Consider the following 16,313-nt stretch of genomic DNA (forward strand, 5'->3'; position numbering starts at 1 on the left):
TCAAACATTCATCGCGACATCTCTTGGTAAATCTCGCAAGTTGTGCGTTATGTACGGTCTCTCTGGTAATATAATATGAATAATGTAATGTAATATGCTTTATGTATTTTTTGTGTGTATTATTTGCTTGCTAATCAGGTAAGATCGCTTTCCTACCTTCGTTCAATGTTTATATAAATGATTTTAAATATATATATATATATATATGCACACTTTAATTTTTTTAACATATATATTTATTTTTAAGTACAAAGATTTCTGAAGATATTGAAGATTATCATCATTAATTATGAATAACAATATTATGTATGTATTAGTTTATACGCTTTTATTAAAAACACTTTTATATACTTTTATATATACATTACTAGATATATACATTTATAAGTATGAAATATGAAAACATCAGAGAAAATACAAGCTTAAATAATATATGAAAAAAGTTAGGTTAGAAAAATAATATGTAAACACTTTTTTTAAATATTCCTTTGTATTATGTATATACAGATATATAAATTTAATATAAACTATCAATGCTCACATTAGAAAAATAATAAAACTGCAGTGACAAGAAAATGGGGATATTTTTTTAGAATGAATAATGTGTCAACTAGTACGGGAACTAAGAAGAAGAACAAAAAGACACAAAAGGTTGCACCAAGTACCGAACGTAAAGCATCTGGATGTAATTGGGAGATGTATAAGTACTTATTTTCTAACCCAAACACAGAAGAAAGTCATGCTCTACAGAACAGACCTCCAAAATCTAAAAAAGTGCATACTTCATCGCTATATACAGTAAGTATTTAAAGTATTGCAAGTATTATTAGTTATTAAATATACTTCTTGACATATTTATCAATTGCAGAATCGAGTGGAGGACAACACTAAGCACAATGATGTAAAAAATAAAGAGAATAAAACTTTGACAAAACAGATTGCCATGGATTGCGAGATGGTTGGAATAGGAGATGGCACGGAAAGCATGCTAGCCCGAATATCGATTGTTAATAAGTATGGTGATTGCATATATGACAAATATGTTAAGCCAAGAGAGAAAGTTGTGGATTACAGAACGGCAGTCAGTGGAATCCGACCAGAACAATTGAAAGACGGGGAAGACTTTAACGTTGTACAGAAGGAAGTAGCGGATCTGTTAAAAGGCCGGGTTTTGGTGGGTCACGCGTTGAAGCATGATCTTAATGTGTTGTTTTTGTCGCATCCGCGAAGACATTGGCGAGATACCTCGAGATACAAACCCTTTCGTCAAATATCCAAGGGTAATACCCCCAGTCTAAAGAAACTCGCACATGAATTGTTAGGTAGAGAGATACAGGTGGGCGAACACAGTTCTGTGGAAGATGCAAGAGCGGCGATGCAGTTATATATGTTGTATAAGAATAAATGGGAATCAGAGAAAAGGGGACGTTGATAAACAATGTTTAATTCTATTTATAAAAAAAAAATTTTTTATTTTACATACTTTTGTCGATCATTGAGAGAATTTTGTACAAAATATGGAAATGACAATGTAATTTTTATTTACATTATTCAATTAATTATTGTCGACCAGTGAAAACTTCATGAAATATTTCTGAGTTAAGTACCCTCGTAATATAATGTACATATTAATTTATCCGTATAATAAATTGTATTTTAGATAATAAAAGATTCATGTACAAATATATTTTCTACTGTATATAAAATTATTAAGTATATTTTCATAATGTATATATTTTTAATTATTAATTTTTTTCTCTTTAGATGTACTAGTTTTTTTAAATTAAAACTAAGCAAAAAATATCGTACAATCACTCCAAGATAGTAAGATGTATAAAAAAAGCTTGAAGGTCGAACTTTGTGTTTATTTGGTAAACGATGACCTCGTTATCGATATCAACCTTGCATTTCTCCTATATAATCATTTTAACGAACTTTATGCAGTCATTTTATATTCTGCTTCTCAGCTGTGATTTATATGTATATGTATATATATTACTCATTCCATTGGATTTCGTTGGTGCGAGTACTTTCTGTTTTCCTATTCGCGTGAGTAAAGTATGACTGTATCATATTTTAGCTTTAATTTGATAAACATTGTGACATCTTATCTCTATCTCGACTTATCAAATATAATGGAGTGTATGTTACTTATATAATATAGAGTATCTATCCAGTGCCATCTAATGTGTTAATATTATACACAATTTGATCAGTTTATGAAAAGTTTTGAGTATAATAGATTTAAATTTATTTAAATATGAATATTTATTTGGATAAAGAGAGAATAAATGCTCAATTTTCGATCGAATTTATTATAAACTATTTTGAATTTAGTTAGAGTTTGTGTGAAGCAAATAATCCGAGTCGCTGTAATCTTAACAGGAAAACATGTTGCATGAACGAATCATTTATTCTGGATCATACAATTTCAAACAGATTATAGTAATTATATATAAATAATATGATTTTTCGCAACTATATAGTTCATTCAAACTACTACTGCATCAATTTTTATATGAATAATTAACAATCATATTTCCATTAAAATAACTAAAGATAATAGAGCTATTATAAATATATGAGATAACAGCTTCTCGTGAACTAAATCACAAGTAAACAGATAACTTTTATTATTCTCAGCTATAGTATGGAGTTAAATATCTTTCTGATACAAATAATAAAAAAATATTCCACATTAATTTAATTTTAATTAGAAAGTTGTCTCCTGATTGGTCAAGAATGATATGAAAAAACATGATAGCTCCAAGATATTCATGTATTATTGAAATAAATATATGAGAGGCCATGCTCTATTAACTATGAAATAAATTGTCACTCTCGCTGAAGGTGTTCTGCTCGCATTCTGTGAAACTTAGACGATCATGAAAATTGCTATAATTGGCGTCGGAGCCGCAGGACTCGCTGCGCTTCATCGATGCATTTCCGGTACTTACGACGACCAAGTAGTGTGCTACGAGAAAACAGACAAAATCGGCGGGACTTGGGTCTATCGAGAGGAAACTGGTTCCGATAGATACGGTTTACCGATTCACACTAGCATGTATAAAAGCCTCAGGTATAGGGATGCACTTCCATCGCAATCCAGGCAACTTCCGTTTCCTTTCAAGATAATTTTCAATCCTACACAGAAGTGAAATTTAATTATAAATTTATCATAATTATAATATTTTAATCTTATAGAGATCAATTACTATCCAATTTTATAACAGTAAATATAACAGTAAATCTTATAAAATATACATAAAAGTTTCATATATGTATTAAATATATGTATTAAACGTTTAAGCATTATAGATTATTCTATTTGATTTATAAAAATTGCTATATCGCTTATGTTAGGACTAATCTGCCGAAGGAAGTAATGGGCTATCCTGATTTTCCGATATCGGAAAGACCCGAGAGCTACTTGTCGCGTACGGAGATACTGGATTTCCTAAACGCATATTGCGATCATTTTGCACTACGTCCTTACATTCAGGTGAGTGTATATAAAGCTGCATTAATTATGCAGCAACTCAAAATCGCGTCTATATTAAATATACGTATACCTAATATTTAATACAAATTACAATTAAATATTAATTTACACGGAAAAATATTATTTTAATAAGACTTTTACTTATAAATAAAAATTATCGATCAAAAGCATCAATGATCTCAAAGTTGCAAATTAATGAAACAAATCAAATTTTGTTATATATTGTTACAAATGTCTTATGTGTCGCAGCTGCTGCATCATGTAGAACTGGTGGAACCGGCCGCAGAGAATCGGAAATGGTCGGTCAAGGTCAAGGATTTGCAGAGGGACACGATCATGACCGAGACGTTTGACGCAATCATGGTGTGCAACGGTCATTACTTCGAGCCCAGAATCCCCAAGATATCTGGTCACGATATTTTCGCAGGCAAACAGATGCACAGTCACGACTACCGGGTTCCCGAGAGCTTCGATGGCAAGACTGTCGTTGTTTTGGGAGCTGGTCCTTCCGGTATGCATAACATATTATGCACGAAATAATTCGCTTATTTTTTTAACACATTTTTTTCTAAGCAATTCTCCAGTGTTTCGTGTAATTAATATAATTGCGAGAATAATCATAAACATTTTTTCCGATGATTTTAATTATTTCCTTTTAACTTTATTATAGTTTCAATGACCTATAAATATAAATATAAATATAAATGAAGATTATACATATATATAAATATTTGATTTTTATCTATAGACTCTTCGACAAAATTACGCGACAAATAAAACGCGGCATTTCTTTGTTCTCCGATCCAGGTATGGATTTGGCGTTAGAAATATCCAAGAACGCGAATCGCGTAATTCTGAGTCATCACTTGACCGAGACCATACTCACCGTGTTCCCCGAGAATGTCGTGCAGGTAAAAGCACGTCACGCGAGAAGGAAAATAATAAAATTAAACAAACTGGGAGAATCTTCTTAACGGCCGCGTTACCTCTTTTTAGAAAGCTGATGTGGTGCAACTGACCGAGCACGAGGCGGTTTTTGCAGACGATACGAAGGAGCAGATCGATGTCGTCTTCTATTGTACAGGTATAATTTTCCTCATTACACAAATCTTTACGGAATATTGTGCCTCATACTCGTGTAACGAGACAATTAAAATATACAACGTATGTTTCCTCTTCGACAGGATACAAATACAGTTTTCCTTTCCTTGCCGAATCCTGCGGAATTCAGGTAGATTCCAACATGGTCACACCTCTTTGGAAACATCTGGTATCCATAGAGAATCCGACTCTAGCACTGGTGGGTCTTCCGTTCTATGTTTGCGCCTTCAGTATGTTCGATTTGCAAGTATGAAATCCTTTTTCTTTTTAATCTAAAATATAATATCTCTATCGTAATATCTTATTTTTAATTTTATCTAATTGCTATTATATATACATTAGACCATAATATACTTTTTATAATATTTTAAATTGAAAATATGTCGGGCACACAAGAAACACACGGGAATCACGTGTAATGCATTTAAGTAGTAACATTCCAAGCATGCAGGTCATTCGGGGCGTATGAAATTGCCTTGTTCAGCGTGGCTGAAGAAGAGAACGCGGTCGCGCATTCGCGACAGGAAAATGCTATATAATAGAAAGCCACGGTCGCGTGGTCGCCGACCGGCATGACTACCGCGGTAACATAATGACAATGCGATTACTTGCAATTTCAAGGTGCGATTCGTTCTACGACACTGGCACGGCGAGAGGCAGTTTCCCGAGAGAGCGGATATGCTGCGTTCCGAGGCCGAGGAAGCAGCGAGACGCGCCGAAAGGGGCCTGCAGAAGAGACACTTTCACATGATGAGCCACGAGCAAGGTCACTATTACGATGACCTGGCGAACATCGCGGGCATCGCGCCGTTACCGCCCGTGTTAACAAAACTCCACAACGAGAGCAGCATGCGCTTCCTGGACGACCTGGTGCACTATCGGCAGGATCGTTACAAGATCCTCGACGATTACAATTTCGTTCAGCTTTAACGTTAGAGTACCTGAAATAGAATCATTTATATAATGAATAGATATTTTTCAATCAGGCCATGGCTATGGTATTCATAATATATATAAGATTGTTAAGATGATCTTAAATATAAAAACGGACTGTGAATAATATTGGTCTACGAGATTTGTATATTTTTATATTTGGGGATTTAATTTATAGGAAAAATATTCACGTCTGTCATTGCTTGTGAATAAATTTTTACATTTTTTAATGTCTGGAAGTGTTATTTCCTGAACATGATAAACTCTATGTCATTTCAAATTACTTCTTTGTATGTAATTGAGATGATTATTTCTGGGGAATGAGTAGCTAAAAGAATTTTCTTAGAAATTATATAAAGCGTATCATAAATAATACCTTAACAGGCAAAATTGCACGAATATCTAGAAGATGCCCACTGAAAGTAACATAATATATATGTACCATAATTGCATTTTAGCAATATTTGACCATATATATATTTATGTGCAGTCATTTGCTCTTTATTATCATAGACATAATAAATAGAGTGCGTGGTTCAGCTGTAAAATTAACAAATATTAAAAAGGATAATAATGTAGAGGATTTACAACATTTGCTTCTTGAAAGTTTAATTCTAATGGGAAAAAAAACTTACGAAATATGTGTAGATTTGTATCGTTCTCACTGTGAGACTCTAAAGCACACAATAATTAGACAAGATTAGTATACATACAGAGTCAAGAATTCACACGCAGTTATACGTGCAAGCATTCTCCTTCTTCTCATGAATGTGACACGCTACGCCAGTTTCAAATTTCCCGCGACGGCGCGGTCACGTGGCTCCGTCGCGTGAGCCGCAGCGGTGACGGGCGACGGCGGCGACGTACGGCAGTCGGTTAAATGCCTCGTACGCACGAATACACATCTGTTGTGCGTGCGAGCGGCGCGGTGCGCCGTGGTCCTGATGTACTCTGATGTAGTCGATGTTGTACGAGCGAGTTGTGTGTGCGCACTCTCTTTCTCTCTCCTTACCTGTCACCAGCGACCGCGCTATCATCGCCCAGCGGGGCGATGAGAGTTTTCGCGATCCGCGAGTGATTCAGTGCTGACGGATATTATACCTACCTGTCTGCCCGCATCGCCGCTGCAACCATGACGGTTACGTGTGCCGAGGAATGCATCATCGTGGAAGGTACGCAGGGTGAGTAATAATTCCGTCTCTTCCGTCGTAGTCGGGTGAAAAAAAAAACAGAAGAAAAGCACTCGTCACGCGTATACGCACATCTCCCTCTCTCTCTTTCTCTCTCTCTCTCTCTCTCTCTCTCTCTCTCTCTCTCTCTCTCTCTCTCTTTCTCTCCCTTCTTGGGCTGCTCACTTTCCGTCTCTCTCCATGACAAACATCCAGCCATCTCTCGAGATTTTCTTGCGACGATACGCCGTCGATGCGTTGCTTTGTACAGCAGTAACGGTCGCTCAAGCCTGATCAAGCATCTTGAATACAAATCGGAAAGGAAAAATACGAGATCGCGTGTCATTATTATTTCCACCGTTCAGATTGTGCATGTGCATGTGCATGTGCCTGGCCTGGCCACGTCGATGCGGGAGTACCATGAGGAGGAACGAACGAAAGAGTGAGAGAGAGAGAGAGAAAGAAAGAGGGAAAGGGAGGGAGAGAGAGAGAGAGCGACGTGAAGCCGCCACCTCCCGCGTAGCATTATTTACGTTACGACGGTTAGAAAGCTGCATACGATAAGTCTTTTTTCCCTTCATTCGCAGCTCTTCCGTTTTCTCTTTTCCTCTTTCTCTCGGAAAGCTGCGAAACCACGCGCTCGCCTCTTTCCGAAGCGTAGGAGGAGGCAGGTGAAACGAATACCGGACGAGTGCTCCGATTAGATCTATCTCGCGTGCGCTTCGTTTCTTTCTTCTTCCCTTCCCCTTCTCCTTTACGTGAAATGTAGAAAGTACAGGAAAGTGCTCCAGAGTCCGAGACGAATGGACCTAATGACGCGCGTCATATGTGAACGGCACGGTCGCGCGCGCCGCGCACAGGTGAATGCATTCGTAAGAATGCATTCACGTTCGTGCGGCCCGCCCGTCGTTCCCCGCGTGCGTGTTTTACCCTCTCTCTCTCTCTCTCCTCCCTCTCTCCTCCCCCCTCTCTCTCTCTTTTTGCTCCTCTCTCATCTCCGCGATCACTCTCGCGGTGGCGCGTTCCTCTTACCTCGCTTTATGTAATTGCGCTCGCGGACACCTGTCCGTCTGGACGGCTCGCGTCGAGCTGTTCAACGAGAGATTGCACGCGATTAAAAAATATTTGTTGGTAGAAGCACGCGGGTCCGATTAAAAGAAGAATCCGTTCGCTGTGATCGTAATCCTCCTAGTACAGTTTTCTGTATTATTTTTTTTTTCCCTACAGCTCTCAGAATTCTGGATACACGCCTAGGTGATTTTAAATGCAGCGAGCGGAATATAACGTAGAGACAGGCTATATATGATTGAAGACACTATTAGAAAGAAAACGTGGACGTGGAGGTGAATTAAGTTGCTTCATTCTAGACTAGTCACTCTTCTTTCCGCACTTTTGTATTCTCGCTTCTTTTCAAAGCTGTCAGAACCAACACCGGCGAGTGAGATCACTGTCCGTGACGCGCGCAACGTGATACATCACGCGTGTACATACATATTATACATATATGCATGGCACTGGTGTTGTGCCTCGTAATGACGAGTCTCTTCTTAATTACTCGACGCGTTACTGGACGATTATTGCGCATATATATATTTTTTTCTATAGTCTATATGAGCGCGATTAGTACGTAAAGAACATGACAGTGTTTTTCTTCTTCAATAACAACTTTGACAAATATTTGCTAATCCGAGTTTGAATAACGTATTTGTGATACTTAGGTACTCGAATTGAAATTAAATCTAAATTAAAAATCTCTTTCGTAAATTTGAAGACAAGTTTTGTGCGTGTATATTAATGTATTTGTCATTCACATGTGCATATGTCAACATTTATTCATGTAAGTTTTTTTATGCAGGATTGTAAAATAAACGCAAAGATCTCGAGATGGCTACCAAAACTGACGACGCAGCGTCTATCGACAATCCTAACGACGGTATAGTAATCATTTTAATCAATTAAAAATATTGAAGTAACATAATTGCAAAATTTTTCATGCATATATTTAATATTAAAGGAGAGAGTCTTGATAAGGAAATATTGACGATCGGTGAAAACAATGGGGGAAGACTTCCACCGACGTATATGTATAATACGGGATCGGAGCAAAGTACAGGAACTTCCGACCAAGAACAAACCGTTCGAAATCGTACTCCAGCCAAGGAGGATCAATTAGGTCCGTTACCAACTAATTGGGAGAAGGCGTACACGGACACAGGAGAAGTTTATTTTATAGAGTATGTATTCATATTTATATACATATATATGCATTTCCACCATTGTATACTTCATATTATATAGATAATAAGAAGATTTAAAAAAATAAGTAATTCTTATAATCTTGATAAACTTTGCTTATTTCACATATTAATTGTAATAATACTTAGAAAAATGTATAAATATTATACACACATATCTTATTAACATATAATACAAGAACACATGTTCATGTCTGTAAAATATAATTCTTTTCTATTATTAATATTATCTCATTATTATTTATTTAATTATTTTTGTTCCGAATAAAATATAAAAATATTTTCACAAATTACATTACAGCCACAACACGGGTACATCTCACTGGCTAGATCCACGTCTGTCGAAATTTCAAAAGAGATCTCTGGAAGAATGTCTCGACGACGAATTACCCTACGGTTGGGAAAAGATCGACGACACCTTATATGGTACATATTTTATCGATCACGTGAATCGTAGAACACAATACGAAAATCCAGTCTTGCAAGCGAAGAGAGCGCAACAGAACGAGCTCGAGAGGAAGAGTCCCAACTTCACCAGAAACCCTGACAAACTCAAAGGTCAGAGGATACGAACTGCCTTGATAAAAAGTTCACGGGGCTTGGGATTTACCATTGTCGGCGGTGATGACACTGTGGAAGAATTCCTGCAAATTAAAAGCGTCGTGCCAAATGGTCCAGCATGGCTGGATGGGAAACTACAAACCGGTAATTTTTTTTTTCTAGATACCGCTAAAATTCTCAAGCGCGCGATTCATTTCCGCTTCCGTGTTTCTGTCAGCACAATTATACTTATTATTATACTAATTATTATTATACTTATTATTTTAGGAGATGTGTTGGTATACGTTAATGACACCTGTGTGCTAGGATTTACTCATAACGAAATGGTGAATGTATTCAAGTCAATCGGTAGTGGTGAGACAGTAAGTTTGGAAGTGTGTCGAGGTTATCCGTTGCCTTTCGACCCCAATGATCCTAATACAGAGGTTGTAACGACGATCGCCGTCAATGCACCAGGTAAAGGAAGAAATGAGAATAGTTATAATTTTTTTTTTTATCAGAGAATCAGTGCTATTATCTCGAATCTTTTACTTTGACAGAAGATCCCGCGATGTACATGGATTTAAACTCGTCTCTTCAGGATAATGGACGTTTCAATTTTCTGGACTCCACATTCTTGCCGGTGCATAATCTTCAAAACGGCGAGAATCTCGCCACAACGTCGGTCAATTCGATGCCCGATCTCTGCATTTCGGATAAAATCAATACAATTAAGAGACCGAGTAGCACAGACATTCTGCTATCGGAGAGCAGCGATTTGAACGACTGTAAGAACTCGCCCGTGTCTTCCAAACCGGAATTTCTTAGCATCGCCATCGTGAAGGGGGCCATGGGATTTGGATTTACGATAGCAGACTCTGCCCATGGTCAAAAAGTCAAAAAGATCCTGGATCGTCAGCGTTGCAAGAATTTGATGGAGGGCGATATATTGGTTAATATAAATGAGATCAATGTCAGAAACATGTGTCACTCGGAAGTGGTGCAAGTACTGAAGGACTGCCCGCGCAACGAGGAGGCGTTAATACATGTTCAGCGAACGACCACGAAATCGACGAAAGAGAAAAAGGAAAAGAATATACAGGACTTTTTCAGAAGTAAGACACCCACCGCAGATATTTATAGCACTCAATCGAAGACGATAATACCTAGTAGACCAAAAACGCCACTGATCGACACTAGGAATCATCTTAAATCACCGACCGGCACGAGCAGATCGAACTGGAATGATGTACAGGGAGAAAATGAATTGAATCCGCTGGATAATCACTATAAATATACCGATTATTCACACGGAATGTATTATTCGGATCCGTACAAAGCTAATATCACAGCCAATTTATCGGACAATTTCGCAGTGATGAATCTCGACGATGATTCCATCAGAAATGTATCGAAACGCGATTGGGTTGCAAATGATAAATTGAATATCAATAACGATGTGTATTCCATCGACATCTCTCATGACAATATGCTCAAGCAAAATGGATATTTGCATTCCGATTATTACAAGGATGTCTATCCTGTTCAATCGCATTCCCAATATAACGAGGATTATAGTATGTATTCCATTGGACAAGAGCAAAACGTTGATACCGGCGAAATCTGGGATAAGAGAAAAGAGACGACCAGTTTCGAACACGAACAACCACATTCCAGTTCTATATCTCGGTACGTGCATTGTTTTGTTAATTCGTAAAAAATTTAAAAGTCATAAACTTTTTTAAAGAATTTTACTTAAACCATAATTGTGCATTTTCTCTTAAAAAATAATATTATAATTATTTAGATAAATAAAATATACATTGAAGATCGTTAAATTGCAAAAACTAGATACACAAAAATATAAATAAAAATGATTTATTATTAAAATCATTTTATTCGTGATATATTAATTACAGGTATCCTCAATACCCAAGCGAATTGGTCTGTCCAATGGTTCCTGATATAGAATGGATAGAAACTCTAGTAACTTTAGTCAGAAAAGAGAATGGATTTGGATTCAGAATAGTGGGTGGTACGGAAGAAGGATCTCAGGTTAGTTTCAATGATCCATATTAATCCTTACAAATGTTTTCTTAAGATTTTACTTTTATTCTAAAACTAAGCTATCACAACACTAATGAAAGCACAAACGTTAAAAATATTACGGCCAGCAGGTTTCGGTGGGTCATATAGTTCCCGGTGGAGCGGCCGATCTTGATAGCAGACTCAATACTGGTGATTTGATTATGTCCGTCGACGGGGAAAGCGTCATGAATTCTTCTCATCATCACGTGGTGCAGTTAATGATAGCAGCGGCGCAAAACGGACGAGTAACTCTAGGAATACGACGTCGAATCAACACGCAGGAACACCTTCAAGAGAACATTCAGTCTTCTTACGGCCGGCAAATGAATCTTCAGTATCCGTATGATGTTACCGTGACTCGAATGGAGAATGAAGGATTTGGTTTCGTGATAATCTCATCTGTTAACAAAGCCGGCTCCACGATCGGCAGGATAATTGAAGGATCACCTGCTGAAAGATGTGGAAGATTAAACGTCGGAGATCATATTCTCGCTGTTAATCACTTCGATATCACGAATGTTTGCCATAAAGACATTGTCAATTTAATCAAAGATTCTGGTTATTCTGTCACATTGACAATTGGATATCCACTTGATGATTGTTGCAGCAATACATCTCTTTCCCAAAAGGTATAAGCTTTCTTGATTTTATAAATTTAACAAAGTATACAAACATGAAGAAAAATTTTTTTCATTCACCATGATAATAGAATAATCATAGGTTGTTGAATTTTTCTTTTCAGGATGAACTTACAGGAGATGGAGATGGGGGCCAGTATCATGCTGTAGAGCTCACTCGGGGTACCCGAGGTTTCGGCTTCAGCATACGCGGTGGTCGCGAGTTTCAAAACATGCCATTATTCGTCTTGCAGATTGCTGAGAACGGACCAGCGTCTATTGATAATCGGCTCAGAGTAAGTAATATTCTGATATATCGTTATATAAAAATATGAGCTATAAATATATAATATGAACATTTATATATATTGTCATATATTATTTATGAACACATTTATACATTATTCTTAGGTTGGAGATCAGATAATTGAGATAAACGGTATTAATACCAAAAACATGACGCATACAGAAGCGATTGAGATTATACGTAATGGTGGACCATCTGTTCGTCTGTTAGTACGACGTGGCTGCCAAATGCCTTCAGTGGTAGGTGCTCCTCCACATCTCTACGATATGAACATATAGATAATTAACTTTTTGATAATAACATATTAATTTTAATTTAATGATATTTTTCCCCTCTTTTGACAATACTAATGCTAACATTAGTATTATATAGAATTTTTTTGATGATCTGGAAGACAGAAAGCTTCAGGGTATATAACATTAGACACTATGCTAAGTGAAAAAAAAAAATGGAAGACAATACAAGAAAAAAAGAATCTCGAATAGGCAATTACATTATAATAATTCGATATTATAATGAAGAATAGTAATATGTTTGATATCAATATATTAATGAGAAGGAAATGTTATATCGCATATAAGATTCTTACAAAGTCTTATGCGATTTCTAAATTGATAGAAACAAAATACGGTATATATTATTTGTGAAAATTATATACTCATTTTTGCAATTAGTGTATATTGTGTGATATTTTTTCTTGTTATCAGTGATGTTTATATAGTCATGGACTTAAATGTACCGTAATTCTCATGTTAAAAAAATGTCTATTTAATTTTGTCTAAAAATAGCACTAAACTAAATTTAATAACACCAAATGATGATAATTCACTTTCAAAGTAATAAGTAACAATGCATAGTAACGATAAAAAGTTTCTACTTTAATTATCATGCTTACACAGATAGATGTATTAAATGTTTTCTAATGAGAAATGAGATTTGACAAGGAACACACACAGATGACTTTTTTTCTTGCAGCTATCATTATACAGCTTGTGAAAGTTTTAATACATATAAGGACAATCGTACTTGCTCATCCTAACAAAATTAGGCTGGTGCTAACTTAGTTTTCCTTTATTGATCTAATTGCAGAGTAAATGTTATTCATCCTAACATGTGTGATAGCTTTGAAATTATTGTGCCTTGTTAAACGTGTGTTCCGTATTTAATGAAAATTACTAAGCAAATATTTCACAGCCTTCAAAAGATTGTAAACGTACATTGAAATTCATTATAGAGTAATCTCACAATCGACCAAATAAGTATTCGACCGAACGATGAGGGCAAGCATTTATCGAAATTAGCCGAGAGGGGTGTGCACCCCAAAAAACGTCAGAAAGTTCGATTTTCCATTTCATTAAACTGCTGTTCATCCAAAAATAGATACTCGTAAGCGCTTTTAGACGTGTTTTTATATCTCTTATGAATTATATGAAATAAGATAATATCTCATAAGAGATTAAAATTTATTTTACAAAGAAAGCAATCTTTTCAAAATGCATTTACTCGGAAACGCCTTTAAGCGTAGACTGCTGCAATTTTTTTTTAAAGGAAACAAATTATTAATTTATACAAAATAATGCGAATATAGTAAAATCATAAATGATTTATACTAGCATATAGAGATGTATTGAAAATGGCACAGTGTATAAAGTGTCAAAAGTATAAAGTTGCAAGTACTATCTATTTATTAATGCAAGTAACAACAATTGAAACATATGAAGAATCTCAGAATACGATATGTTATATTATATAGAGACACAACACAAGAGACAGCTGTAAATCTATACGCTGTCGAGGTGATATTGTAGACTGGCAATTATATATACATAAACTTATTATCTGCTCTTCTCAATAATGTTTCAAAGTGTAAACTTTTAAAACTTATAGACTCCTATCGTAAACACCATTTTATAAATTTTTTTTATATAGTGACATATTATATAATTGTGGCCTTGACGATAAAATCTTACGCTTTTTGACAAAAAGTATACAAAAAGGAATTAGCAATTATTTAATTATTTTTATTTGACGGTTTTATTATTTTGAATTACTCTATAAAGATTTTAAAATTTTATCAATATTTTGTTTTCCTTTTTTCCTAAATATTTATTATCACTCATATGACATGTATATGTATGTCAATAATTAAAATTAAGGACTTATGCAACCAAAGAAGCAAATGCATTTATCAGCCATTTTATTTTGAGGTACAGTGTGTGATGGGAGATCAATATATATGAAAGAATTTATTATTATAATAATTATATATTTAATCAATCTTCTCTTTTTCGGGACAATTTTATTCACGATTAACAATTATGAGTTTTCATAATTAGGAAACGACGCATGGAGCAAAATTATAACGGAGAAAGAATTTAAAAGATTTTTCTTCACTCTTCCTGTCTTTTTTCTATATTTATGAAAGAAAGAGAGAGAGAGAGAGAGAGAGAAAGAGAGAAAGAGAGAAAGTTACATGTTATAAAAGAGAATGACGTATATATTTTTTTACTTGTAAAGTAATGATTGCAGATGTTGTCTGACATGATGTACTAATGAGACAAAAAAGGAAAGATAAACACTAGATTATATTTCTAGATCTCAGGATTGGTATAAGAAAAAAAGAATGCGACGTATTATACGTATGTATATGTATGTATATATTATATACACATATATGTATGTATGTTTATAGATGTGTGGGGAATCTGTTTATCATTAATACTTAACGAACAATTCAATAATGTATAAGTGATAAGCAACAACAAACGCATTTAATCGGATCACACAGTATCCATTTTATATATAGATATATAATCATCGCCTTTATTTTTTATAATTATATATATATATAAAATATTTGTATAGCATGTAGGATATGATAAGTTTATTATAAAATGTGTACATATATACTTGTTTTTCAAAGACTCTAAAGGATAATGTTGATAATTTATAAGGCTACTGTAAGAAGCAATAATACGCGTTAATCATCGTTTTATCGATTCGAAATTTATTTGCTGAAAAATCTGAGTCTTCTTTACTACTCGTTTTAGCTTTATCTTGCCAAAACTGCATTATACTTTTTTATATTTTTTAACGCGATATTCTACGAGGAAGCTATTTGTTGCAAATATATATTATGCAATTATGAATGTTCAAGATTAATTGAAAAGAAAGCACTGAAACGTTTTTGCGTTTTCATGAACATTGTTCATCTATTGTCTCTGAGTAGTAAAGATAGTATACCAATCATTAAATATAAATCGCACATAAATAGTATTTTATATATTGTTCGATTGATATAACAAGTTAATTGGATCGAACAGTTTTTTTGTACGAGCTTCATATATATATATATTATATATATTTATTGTATAATTCACAGATGTAAACTGAATTTTCTCTGTATATGTCCGTTACATCTTTAATAATCGTCGTTGAATAATCCGAAGTAAAAACTGATATTGTTGCTAAGTGAATATAATATACTACCAATTATATATATTGTTGTTGAAACATACTGAGATAATAAATACTACTTCAAACAAATTCAAGAAAATAATCTAGAAAACATATTTGTACTTTTATACATGTGTGATTCCATATAACTCGGAATTTTAATTCAAGAATTTTTAAATATCTAACATACTGAATTTAATGTGCGGTAGAATACACGCATTAAATATTTATCAATTAAATTATATAAAAGCAAAATCATAAAATATTCCTTTGTGAAATATTATGAATTATGTAGGTAATTTTCATTGATAAATTTTTGACAAAAATTAAGTATTGAATCTAAAA

The 16,313-nt window shown here is 34.7% G+C and overlaps 3 protein-coding genes and 1 long non-coding RNA gene across 17 annotated transcripts; 3 read left to right on the forward strand and 1 right to left on the reverse strand.

Annotated features, from left to right (window-relative positions):
- LOC140668208 (RNA exonuclease 4) lies at nt 1-1,630 on the forward strand. Of its 2 annotated transcripts, XM_072897016.1 has the most exons (4): nt 1-138; nt 248-306; nt 594-798; nt 869-1,630. In XM_072897016.1, the coding sequence occupies exons 2-4, from the start codon at nt 290-292 to the stop codon at nt 1,430-1,432; spliced, it is 786 nt and encodes a 261-aa protein (XP_072753117.1). In that variant the 5' UTR covers nt 1-138; nt 248-289; the 3' UTR covers nt 1,433-1,630. The 2 variants fall into 2 exon arrangements, with proteins under 2 accessions (XP_072753117.1, XP_072753116.1); XM_072897015.1 differs by lacking the exon at nt 248-306 and having other exon boundaries at nt 39-138.
- Nucleotides 1,631-1,878: 248 nt separating this feature from the next.
- LOC140668193 (senecionine N-oxygenase) lies at nt 1,879-5,766 on the forward strand. Of its 2 annotated transcripts, none has more exons than XM_072896963.1 (8): nt 1,879-2,049; nt 2,880-3,079; nt 3,364-3,502; nt 3,752-4,013; nt 4,310-4,413; nt 4,499-4,586; nt 4,687-4,850; nt 5,225-5,766. In XM_072896963.1, exons 1-8 carry the CDS (start codon nt 1,879-1,881, stop codon nt 5,531-5,533), a joined length of 1,437 nt encoding a protein of 478 aa, XP_072753064.1. In that variant the 3' UTR covers nt 5,534-5,766. The 2 variants fall into 2 exon arrangements, with proteins under 2 accessions (XP_072753064.1, XP_072753065.1); XM_072896964.1 differs by lacking the exon at nt 1,879-2,049 and adding an exon at nt 2,332-2,445.
- LOC140668213 (uncharacterized) lies at nt 1,925-6,384 on the reverse strand. Of its 3 annotated transcripts, XR_012047137.1 has the most exons (5): nt 6,172-6,384; nt 5,913-6,076; nt 5,212-5,544; nt 3,732-4,875; nt 1,925-3,144 (listed from the first exon to the last, which is right to left on the reverse strand). It is a non-coding gene; the product is annotated as an uncharacterized lncRNA (long non-coding RNA). The 3 variants fall into 3 exon arrangements; XR_012047138.1 differs by having other exon boundaries at nt 5,216-5,544; nt 5,913-6,384; XR_012047136.1 differs by having other exon boundaries at nt 5,913-6,384.
- A 36-nt stretch (nt 6,385-6,420) lies between these two features.
- LOC140668182 (membrane-associated guanylate kinase, WW and PDZ domain-containing protein 1) lies at nt 6,421-15,785 on the forward strand. Of its 10 annotated transcripts, none has more exons than XR_012047133.1 (12): nt 6,423-6,717; nt 8,561-8,638; nt 8,720-8,939; nt 9,262-9,665; nt 9,789-9,977; nt 10,061-11,189; nt 11,420-11,555; nt 11,675-12,217; nt 12,331-12,501; nt 12,617-12,751; nt 12,875-13,142; nt 13,747-13,849. XR_012047133.1 is itself a non-coding variant. In XM_072896931.1 (12 exons), exons 3-12 carry the CDS (start codon nt 8,590-8,592, stop codon nt 13,900-13,902), a joined length of 3,132 nt encoding a protein of 1,043 aa, XP_072753032.1. In that variant the 5' UTR covers nt 6,423-6,717; nt 7,933-8,048; nt 8,561-8,589; the 3' UTR covers nt 13,903-15,785. The 10 variants fall into 10 exon arrangements, 8 of the variants coding, with proteins under 8 accessions (XP_072753038.1, XP_072753035.1, XP_072753032.1 ...); XM_072896931.1 differs by lacking the exon at nt 12,875-13,142 and adding an exon at nt 7,933-8,048 and having other exon boundaries at nt 13,747-15,785; XM_072896933.1 differs by lacking the exon at nt 12,875-13,142 and adding an exon at nt 7,933-8,048 and having other exon boundaries at nt 6,423-6,708; nt 13,747-15,785.
- The last annotated feature ends 528 nt before the right edge of the window (nt 15,786-16,313 follow it).

This window comes from Anoplolepis gracilipes, chromosome 7 (assembly GCF_047496725.1).
Source record: "Anoplolepis gracilipes chromosome 7, ASM4749672v1, whole genome shotgun sequence".
Classification (NCBI taxonomy): domain Eukaryota; kingdom Metazoa; phylum Arthropoda; class Insecta; order Hymenoptera; family Formicidae; genus Anoplolepis; species Anoplolepis gracilipes.